Source organism: Oncorhynchus tshawytscha, linkage group LG03, assembly GCF_018296145.1.
Source record: "Oncorhynchus tshawytscha isolate Ot180627B linkage group LG03, Otsh_v2.0, whole genome shotgun sequence".
Classification (NCBI taxonomy): domain Eukaryota; kingdom Metazoa; phylum Chordata; class Actinopteri; order Salmoniformes; family Salmonidae; genus Oncorhynchus; species Oncorhynchus tshawytscha.
The window spans coordinates 55,328,105-55,339,566 of record NC_056431.1 but is presented as its reverse complement, the minus strand read 5'-3'; the positions used below and the strand labels follow the sequence as shown (position 1 = coordinate 55,339,566).

Below are 11,462 nucleotides of genomic sequence, written 5' to 3'. Positions count from 1 at the left end.
CCGAGATTGAATCATGACGTCAGTTATCTTCAGGTCAGAGCTCTAGAAAGAGGCCCGAGTTCCCAACTTGGAATTCCGAGTTGGATGACTGTTCAAAACTCTTTTCCCCAGTCGGAGATAGTTTTTTTTCAGAGTTCCCAGTAGTCTTGAACTCACTGAAGTATGGCATTTCCCAGTTCCGAGTTTCAGCTGTTTTGAATGCGGCAGAAGTCATGCTAGATTGACAGCATGGACAATGTATTCAACCTTTTCAGGCCATGTTGTTGTGTGTGGATGTTTATCCTTTTAAGCTTGGAAAAGATACCCTTAAACCCAGTCTTGGACCACACATCCTCTCCACCGAATAGCAGGCAGGGGAAGCAAAATAGTGATTGCCTGGCAATGTTTGCAGTTAGCCACTAATTCCTTCCAAACCACTCATTGTTGAATTTGCAATTATCAACTTGTTATGTAATGTTCATGACCAATGAGCACCGATATATAATTTCTCTTCATATGACAAATATTGAAAAGCTTTTGTTAGTAGATTGTCAATGTGATTCATGATGACTGCTTGTCTATCTTGCTAGCTAAGATTTTCAAAGTATGATGTTGACATCAGTCCAATCAAAGCTACGGTAGATATAACGTGATTTTATCTGTGGCCAATGACCTTGAGCCTTCTTGGATGGGCACTTCTAATGGAAATCTATGGCAGAATTTTAGAGCTCTCCCTGTAGATTTTGGGGTGAAATAGTGTCCCCATGAGTGACAGAACACTGAGCCAATCACAGCGCAACTAGAGAAGTTTACCAACCCCTACACTCTGTATTTTCCGCTGGCTGCCCCACCACCATTGACAGCATTGAGCTAGGCTGAAATACCTGCAATTTGGAGCTGACCATGTTTGTATGCGGCTTTAGTAACTCAATAAAAACATTTTCCAAACGGATATGTGACACGCATTAATGCTAAAATAACTTGCAAGACAGAAAATATAATTTTTATGTCTGCCCCACCTGCCCTGAATGTGGCCGCTGGTTGCTTTGTAGCTATGCATGAGCTAGTACTCCATCGTTTCCACTAGCTTCTAAAGCCACAAAGTCAGAATTGGATGCACAATTAGCTTTTTGATCTTAATTTAGGGTTAGGCATAAGGTTAGCAGTGTGGTTAAGGTTAGGTTTAAAATCTAATTTTAAGAAGATACATTGTAGACATTGACAGAGTTTATGACTGTGGCTATAGAAGCTAAGAGCCTTCTACATTGCTAGCTAGCACTCTACAGTTAACACACAATCACATCAAGCAGCTGAAATTACAGCAAACTATGTGCATTTTCGTTTGTTTCTTTCTATTGCCATTTCTTTGAAATTATCCGTTATAATGATCCGGATAAATTAATTCACATGGCTCAGAAGCTGTCAGTCGTGTCACATTTATTCTCTATGCATAGCAGTGTGGAGTTCGCAAAAAAAAAACTGCACAGGTCAGAGGCAAACAAGGTTTAGACAAAACCCAACTGTTTAAACCAAATGCTAGCCTAGTAGCATGGGGAAATATTGTTTAGATGCTTTTTTCCAGGGGAGACGTGAGTTTCTGAATTGGCAGTGGATGCACATTGTGAATTCAAATGGAACTGTTAGCAGGGATGGTAGTGAATAACTAAATCCTTACTATTAACCAATCAGCATCCAGGAACCAAACAACCCGTTTTATAATAGGCCAGGGGTGTATTCATTCCGCAGATTCTGTTGTAAAACGCTTCTTAAAGGAAGCAAACGGAGCGAATCAGGGAGGGACCTACCTGAATTTGTCCAATAGAAACCCTCGTTTTAGTTGCAACTGTTAGCCGGAATGAATACAGCCCAGCTCTCGTCCGCCTGACCTAGTGAGAGAACTGTAAACTTTGACACGATTAAGATTTGGGCAAGATTTTGACAGAATGGGACACGCGCACTGCTGTACTGTGCTCCTTATAGTATTCCTTGCGCTACAGCAAGCTGCTGGATTTTGGCTCTTCGATGTCTTTCCATCAAGTTTCAAAACTCAAAACAAAGTGTCAAACAATAGCACTCCGCCGGTTCTTATAGGTGAGCAGATTTCTATTTCTTGATTAGTTTGCTGTGATAGGCCTATTACAACATGTTATATCTCATGGAATTCAATGTATGTTTTATGCAATTGTAATAGGCTATCCGTTTGCTTTCCTGTATACTGAAAGTCCAAAATGTATTTCACAAAACAGGTCGATTCTCTATCTAGAACTAGAAGCAAGTTCCAGGCAGTTTTCTATGGTTTCCACGAGGATTGTAGGTCCTTGAACTCAGTAATGGATGTTGGGGTGAATGTTAATTAAATCATATGGTCCTGGTTGGGTCAGGGATATACAGTGGTGAGATAAAGTTTGTGAAACCTTTAGCATTTTTGGTATTTCTGCAAAAATTTGACAAAAAATGTGATCAGATCTTCATATAAGTCCTAGTAGTAGATAGTGAACCTGGTTTAAACAACACAATAATTGTATTTTTTTTCATTTATTTCTTGAGTAAGTTGATCCCAACATTCAATTTCTTTGTAGGAAAAAGTATGTGAACCTCTAGCTTAGTCATTGCAATGAAGTGTATTAAAGTTGTCCAAAGTTTAGTACACCATATATCCAAAAGTATGTGGACACACCTTCAAATTAGTGGTTGTGGCTATTTCAGCCACAACCCGTTCCTGACATGCAATGTTCATCGACCAGCATTGGCAGTAGAATGGCCTTATGGAGGCACCATTATAGGATGTCACTTTTCCAACCAGTCAGTAAGTAAAATATTTCTGCCTTGCTAGAGCTGCCTGGTCAACTGTAAGTGCTGCTATTGTGAAGTGGAAACATCTAGGAGCAACAATAGCTCAGCTGCGAAGTGGTAGGCCACACAAGCTCACAGAATGGGTCCGTGGTTGAAACACACACTACCTAGTTCCAAACTGCCTCTGGAAGCAATGTCAGCACAAGAACGGTTTATTTTATTTTCATAACCATTGCATAATACATTCCTCACCTTTTCTGGGCGTGATGGGTTCATATTCTCGAAGGAGCCTTACAACAAATTGTCATCCACATCGCTCATTTAATTGGGACTAGTAAATACACTGAACAAAAATATAAATATGATATGATGGTTGTTAAATCAATATTTGCGCATTAAAGCGTTTACACTGACATTTCCTCAATTCAATTTACCGACACAAAAAGATCCCACCTTGTCTAGCATATTTTCTTTTGTCGACATTTGGAAAGTTAAACTAAAATGTTTGTTTCCATCAGGCAGTCATTACATTTTTTATCCAAAATGTACTTTACTCGCATAAAAAGGTTATAATGCTCGTTTACACATGCAGTTTATGACCTGTCTGATTTCTGTACATGCGCAGACATTTCAGAAATGGTTCATGCAGATATTTAGTAGGAAATTTACGCAATGTTTATATATTTATATAACATTTGACAACTTTTTTTTTACCAGTGCCTGGGACTGCAGGAAACCAGCTTGAAGCCAAGATTGACAAGCCAAGCCGTGTGCATTGGATGTGCTACAAAAAGACAGATGACTTTTTCACACTTTGGATTGACCTGAATATGTTCATGCCAATTGGGATTAACTGTTGGATTGATAATATAAGGTGAGGGGGAGAATGAATATGATCATAATAATTCTGTTTAGATCATGATTAATTCAATCATTTTAACTCTACACTTAGGGAGCATTTCCTAATGGTTCATTGTTGTAACAATAAATAATGCACTGTAATAGAAGAGCATACATACAACCACAACTCTATTTTCACTAGTTTGATTGTGAGTCAAATCCAATCAAATCTTATTAGTCACATGTGCCGAATACAACAGGTGTAGTAGACCTTACAGTGAAATGCTTACCTACGAGCATAACCAACAAAGCAGTTTTAAAAAATACAGATAAGAAATAAAAGTAACAAGTATTTAAAGAGCAGCAGTAAAATAACAATAGCGAGACTATATACAGGGGGTACTGGTACAGAGTCAATGTGCAGGGGAACTGGTTAGTTGCGGTAATATGTACATGTAGGTAGAGTTATTAAAGTGACTATGCATAGATGATAACAACAGAGAGTAGCAGCGGTGTAAAAAAGGGGGGCAATGCAAATAGTCTGGGTAGCCATTTTGACTAGGTGTTCAGGAGTCTTATGGCTTGGGGGTAGAAGCTGTTTAGAAGCCTCTTGGACCTAGACTTGGCGCTCCGGTACCGCTTGCCGTGCGGTAGCAGAGAGAACAGTCTATGATTAGGGTGGCTGGAGTCTTCAATCATTTTTAGGGCCTAAAGAGCTCCTGGATGGCAGGAAGCTTGGCCCCAGTGATGGCAATGCGAAGGGCCCAGTACCTCTGTAGTGCCTTGCGGTCAGGGGCCGAGCAGTTGCCATACCAGGCAGTGATGCAACCAGTCAGAATGCTCTCGATGGTGCAGCTGTAGAACCATTTGATGATCTGAGGACCCATGCCAAATCTTTTCAGTCTCCTGAGGGGGAATACGTTTTGCCGTGCCCTATTTGACTGTCTTGGTTAGAGGTCGACCGATTAATCGGAATGGCCGATTAATTAGGGCCGATTTCACGTTTGGGCGCCGATTTGGTGATTTATTTATTATATATATATATTTTTTTATACCTTTATTTAACTAGGCAAGTCAGTTAACACATTCTTATTTTCAATGACGGCCTAGGAACGGTGGGTTAACTGCCTTGTTCAGGGGCAGAACGACAGATTTTCACCTTGTCAGCTCAGGGGATTCAATCTTGCAAGCTTAAAGTTAACTAGTCCAACGCAATAATGACCTGCCTCTCTCGTTGCACTCCACAAGGAGACTGCCTGTTACGCGAATGCAGTAAGCCAAGGTAAGTTGCTAGCTAGCATTACACTTATCTTATAAAAAACAATCAATCATAATCACTAGTTAACTACACATGGTTGATGATATTACTAGATATTATCTAGCGTGTCCTGCGTTGCATATAATCTGACTGAGCATACAAGTATCTTAAGTATCTGACTGAGCGGTGGTAGGCAGAAGCAGGCGCGTAAACATTCAAACAGCACTTTCGGCATTTTGCCAGCAACTCTTTGTTGTGCGTCAAGCGTGCGTCAAGAGTGCGTCAACTCTTTGTTGCGCTGTTTATGACTTCAAGCCTATCAACTCCTGAGATGAGGCTGGTGTAACCGAAGTGAAATGGCTAGCTAGTTAGCGCGCGCTAATAGCGTTTCAAACGTCACTCGCTCTGAGGCTTCTAGTAGTTGTTCCCCTTGCTCTGCATGGGTAACGCTGCTTCGATGGTGGCTGTTGTCGTTGTGTTGCTTGTTCGAGCCCAGGGAGGAGCGAGGAGAGGGACGGAAGCTATACTGTTACACTGGCAATACTAAAGTGCCTATAAGAACATCCAATAGTCAAAGGTTAATGAAATACAAATGGTATAGAGGGAAATAGTCCTATAATTCCTATAATAACTACAACCTAAAACTTCTTACCTTGGAATATTGAAGTCTCACGTTAAAAGGAACCACCAGCTTTCATATGTTCTCATGTTCTGAGCAAGGAACTGAAACGTTAGCTTTCTTACATAGCACATATTGCACTTTTACTTTCTTCTCCAACACTTTGTTTTTGCATTATTTAAACCAAATTGAACATGTTTCATTATTTGCATGAGGCTAAATTGATTTTATTGATGTATTATATTAAGTTAAAATAAGCGTTCATTCAGTATTGTTGTAATTGTCATTATTACAAATACATTTTTTTTTAAATTGGCCGATTTAATCGGTATCGGCTTTGTTGGTTTTCCAATAATCTGTATCGGTATTGGAGTTGAGAAATCATAAATCGGTCGACCTCTAGTCTTGGTGTGCTTGGACCATGTTAGTTTGTTGGTGATGGGTGCACACTCTCAACTAGCTCCACTGCAGCCCCGTCGATGAGAATGGGGCGTGCTCGATCCTCTTTTTCCTGTAGTCCACAATCATCTCCTTTGTCTTGATCATGTTGAGGGAGAGGTTGTTGTCCCGGCACCACACGACCAGGTCTCTAACCTCCTCCCTATAGGCTGTCTCGTCGTTGTCGGTGATCAGGCCTACCACTGTTGTCATCGGCAAACTTAATGATGGTGTTGGAGTCGTGCCTGGCCGTGCAGTCATGAGTGAACGGAGTACAGGAGGGGACTAAGCACGCACCCCTGAAGGGCACCTGTGTTGAGGATCAGCGTGGCGGATGTGTTGTTACCTACCTTTATCACCTGGGGGCGGCCTGTCAGGAAGTCCAGGATCCAGTTGCAGAGGGAGTTGTTTAATCCCAGGGTCCTTAGCTTATTGATGAGCTTTGAGGGCACTATGAGCTGAGCTGTAGTCAATGAATAGCATTCTCACATAGGTGTTCCTTTCGTCCAGATGGGAAAGGGTGGTGTTGAGTGCAATAGAGATTGCATCATCTGTAGATCTTTTGGGGCGGTATGCAAATTGGAGTGGGTCTCGGGTTTCTGGGATGATGGTGTTGATGTGAGCCATGACTTGCCTTTCAAAGCACTTCATGGCTACAGACGTGAGTGCTACAGGTCGGTATTCATTTAGGCAGGTTACCTTAGTGTTCTTGGGCTCAGGCACTATTGTGGTCAGCTTAAAACATGTTGGTATTACAGACTCGGACAGGGAGAGGTTGAACATGTCAGTGAAAACAATTGCTAGTTGGTCAGCGCATAAAGGGGAAAAAAGGATTCTGCCAGACCTTGGTGAGTAATCGCAGTCCTGATGTCCAGAAGTTATTTTCGGTCATAAGAGGCGGTAGTGGCAACATTATGTACAAAATAAGTTTAAAAAAAAGGAGTTATAAACAAACAAACAAAAAACACAATCGGTTGGTGGCACGTAAAATGTCTGCCTTCTCCGGCACCATCTTTCTTCATTGTCCTCAGCATTTTAGTGGTTGGGTTCATTTCCTTATGCAATAACATTATGTACCTACTGCATATTTCTTGCTACAGAATTGTATACAATAGGACAACTCGCAAGTCATCCAATTCTGCAGGGGTGTCTGTGAGAGTGCCTGGTTTTGGACAGACATATACTGTTGAGTTCTTGGACAACCACAAGCTGTCAGGTGAGAACAACCATAATGAGGCCATCTTTTCCTATGTCTTCTTTTTGATTATGATTTCATTGAATGAGATGTCTCCTTTTCCAGGTTATTTTAATAATATGGTTACACATTTGGTCAACATGGGATATGTCCGCAATGAGTCTGTCCGAGCAGCACCATATGACTTCAGAGTAGCTCCGAGTAAGTGTCATCATGGACACACACACACACCATCCAACTGACAATCACTTTCCTGTACGGAAAGTGCAACTCATTAATTGTTTATGCACACATGCTTACACATAATGTGACTGTTCCTATTTGTCTCACCTTATCAGACGAGCAGGAGGAATACTTTGCACGACTGAAGAAGCTGATTGAGGATATGTACGAGAGGGATCAACAACCACTTTACATCCTGGGCCATAGCATGGGAAGCAATTATATCCTCTACTTCTTATATCAGCAGACCCAGGCTTGGAAAGACAAATACATCAAAGGCTTCATTTCACTTGGAGCACCCTGGGGTGGGGCTGTCAAGACCCTTCGAGTACTAGCATCAGGTACTGTGTCAGAATTTGGTGGACAGATTGAACAACCTCACCCATAATAGAAACATAATATACTTGAGAGAACCTGATAGCCGGGTTGAAGTAGATTACATTGACTGTAATCACCTCATGTTGCAAAATCGTTTTTACTTGCAGGGTGAAATAATTAATTTCTTTCCTGGTAGGGGACTTCCTATATGTGCACACACTTGCACCAAAAACATTTATGGGCCTAATTATAGAATTACATACAGAATACCTGTTAATTTAATAGCATCTCTTTGGCCCTAGTGGTAAAGATTTGTAATTTAACTTTTAAAATGTCTTACTGGACCTTTTTATTGTGGCCTCAACACAACCAGTTATGTTTTTATCTGATTGTTTGACAATCACTTAAGGGCTCCTTTACTAGGCTACCTGCACATGTTCAACCACTCGCAACATATATCCAGCCTCCAAACATTGGTGAATGGAAAGAGACATCTGTTACACCAAAAAGTGCCCCCACTATTTATTTTGCCAGGACGCCGGACCGGACCGCCTTGCCCATGTCTTCATTTTCTTGAAAGGGTGGTAGGTCAGGTTTGTCTGTATTACATTGGCGAGTCACACATTGTCTGGAGATTGCCAAGAGAAAATGATTGATATTGAATGATAACAATTGTCTCCACAGGTGAAAATCTTGGCATCCCACTGGTGTCCAACATCAAGATCCGGGAGCAGCAGCGGATGACCACCACAAACCCCTGGATGCTTCCATTTGAAGAGGTCTGGCCTACAGACCACGTCTTCATCTCCACGCCATTATTCAACTATACCCGCCAGGACTACCAGCGCTTCTTTAAAGACATTGACTTTGAAGATGGCTGGTTCATGTGGGAAGACACCAGAAACCTGACAGCTGGTCTGCCCCCTCCTGGTGTTGAGATGTACTGCTTCTATGGTGTGGGGCTGCTCACACCGGTTACCTATATTTATGACGACCAGTTCCCAAATGCAGACCCCATAGACTATGTGTATGCTGATGGGGATGATACAGTGGACAGTCTTAGCCTCGGTCTTTGTAAACGCTGGAGAGGGAAGCAAGCACAGCCTGTCCATGTCAAGGAATTCAGGTCTATGCCCCACATGGAAATAGTATTAAATAGGAAGGTGATCAATGTGGTCCAGAGTATTCTGGAGGGAAGATATGGTGAAGAGGATTCTACATTGATGAACTGATGAACATCCCATTGATTCCCCACTCATGCAAGATCAGGCCCAGCCAGACCAGCCTCCCAAATCTATACTGTAAGCTTTTGGGGAGAAAATTATTCACCCTCCCAATATACATACTATTACTGATGCCAGTAGGCTAGCTACGGAGGTGGACTTATACACAATGTACAAACCACTAGGAACACCTGCTCTTTCCATGACAGCTTCAATCAGTGTAGATGAAGGGGAGGATACAGGTTATAGAATGATTTTTAAGCCTTGAGACAATTACCACCCCATAATATTATTTGCGCCTCTACCAGATGGAAACTAAAAGTGTAATGGCTGTGCTCAATGTAATGGCACTTACAAATGTAGACCCTTCAAACACCCTCAAACAGGTAAACGGATCCCAATCAAAGGTGTTATCATGTGCTAAGGCACTAAGGCAGTTATTTGTGTGATAACTTTCCTTGTGGTAAAAATTGTGGGTAAAAGAAAGCGCAAATTAAAAATAAGAATCATGGAGCATCGTAGCACCATTAGGTGCAAAAACTAGACGTACCCAGTTGTGGCCCACTTTTTGGAAGCGAACCACTATTTTGTCCCTTCGTGAAATCGCCATCGAACATGTCACCCTCCCTAGAAGAGGGGGTGACCTCAAACGAGAGGCCGCCTGGATCTTTCATTTAAAGACCCCCTCTCTCTTGCTCCCTTCGGTATCAAAGTAGACTTTGATCTGAAGCCATTCTTGTGATTGTGATTTTCCTATTCATTGTAAATATTTATAGGCCTATGTAGACAAATTGTATCTATGATCGTATGTTATCCATTCATGCTTTTACATGTTCTATTTATATCTGTAAATCAACCAATGAAATCAAGCCACACTCAGCCATGATTAGACACCTGTGTGTCCTTTGAAACTCTATAAACAAGTGAACCGCGGTGTTTGTCATTATACCCTGATGAAGACAGCTTGTCTGTCCAAACGTTGATTATTAAAGTATTGCATCTGAACTCCTAGACTGCGGCTCGCCTGTTCTTTTTCTAAGGTTTAACTTCCAACAGAACAACAACCCTAAGCACACAGCCAAGATAACGCAGGAGTAGCTTCTGGACATGTCTCTGAATGTCGTTGAGTGGCCCAGCCAGAGCCCGGACTTGAACATCTCTGGAGATCCCTTAAAATAGCTGTACAGCAACACTCCCTATCCAACCTGACAGAGCTTGAGAGGATCCTCAGAGAAGAATGGGAGAAACTCCCAAATACTGGTGTGCCAAACTTGTAGTGTCATACCCAAGAAGACTCAAGGCTGTATTTGCTGCCAAAGGTGCTTCAACAGAGTACTGAGTAAAGCATCTGAATACTTATGTAAATGTGAGATTTCCATTTTAAATGTTTAATACATTTGCAAATGTCTAAACCTGTTTTTGCTTTGTCACTATCAGTGGTATAAAGTACTTAAGTTAAAATACTTTCAAGTACTAAAGTTTTTTTGGATATCTGTACTTTCTATATTTTTGACAACTTTTACTTCACTACACTACTAAAGAAAACAATGTACTTTTTACTCCATACATTTTCCTTGACACCCAAAAGTACTCATTACATTTCAAATGCTTAGCAGGACAGGAAAATGGTCCAATTCACACATTTATCAAGAGAACATCCCTGGTCATACCTACTGCCTCTGAAATGCTTTGTTTGTACATTCTCTGAATGTTTGAGTGTGCCCCTGGTAGTCCGTAAATTAAAATAAACTAGAAAATCTGGTTTGCTTAATATAAGGAATGTATTAAGCAAACACATAAGGAATGTGAAAGGATTTATACTTGTACTTTAACTACTTAAGTATATTTTAGCAATTCCATTTGCTTTTGATACTTAAGTATATTTAAAAACTTGAGTCGTTTTCTGTTAAGGTATCTTTACTTTTACTCAAGTATGATAGTTGGGTACTTTTTCCACCACTGGTCAGTATGGGGTTGTGTAGATTGATAAGGGGGGAAAAACTATTTAATCAATTTTAGGATGAGGCTGTAACTTAACAAAATGTGGAAAAAGTTAAAGGGTCTGAATACTTTCTGAATGCACTGTATGTGCACTCATCCTAACAGATATTGAAATGTAATATGCATTTTGCCTTGTTTCATTACGTTTATCTTTTCCTCTCAGCATGATAGTACATAACATTTCTTTGAAGATGCGCTCTATTCATGTGCTTCTAATGAGCCATTTGACTTTATGTTCGTATTCTTATCTTTTATTATTTCTTATTGTTGTTGCATTGTCGGGATGGAACCTGCAAGTAAGCATTTCTTTGGACGATGTATACCATGAGTATCCCGTTCATACGACTATTAAAACTTGAAACTTGTTCATCCATTCATGTCCATAACTGAGATGTATCATGTTTTAATCGGCCAAGGCATGTCTACAATGTGAGTTTCTGATATTGTACTGTATTTAGTCTTTGGGGATACTGTTTATTACATGAATCTAGTTGTGTAAATTCGTGTTCAATTGATCAGCTCTTAATATTTTTTTGTAACAGAAATTGACTGGACATACAGTATATAGTGCCTTCA

The 11,462-nt window shown here is 40.8% G+C and overlaps 1 protein-coding gene across 1 annotated transcript; it reads left to right on the top strand.

The window, feature by feature from the left end:
- Nucleotides 1-1,776: 1,776 nt before the first annotated feature.
- On the top strand, nt 1,777-9,896 carry LOC112239001 (phosphatidylcholine-sterol acyltransferase). Its single transcript, XM_024407521.2, has 6 exons — nt 1,777-2,070; nt 3,490-3,646; nt 7,028-7,143; nt 7,228-7,323; nt 7,461-7,685; nt 8,347-9,896. The coding sequence occupies exons 1-6, from the start codon at nt 1,923-1,925 to the stop codon at nt 8,892-8,894; spliced, it is 1,290 nt and encodes a 429-aa protein (XP_024263289.1). The 5' UTR covers nt 1,777-1,922; the 3' UTR covers nt 8,895-9,896.
- The last annotated feature ends 1,566 nt before the right edge of the window (nt 9,897-11,462 follow it).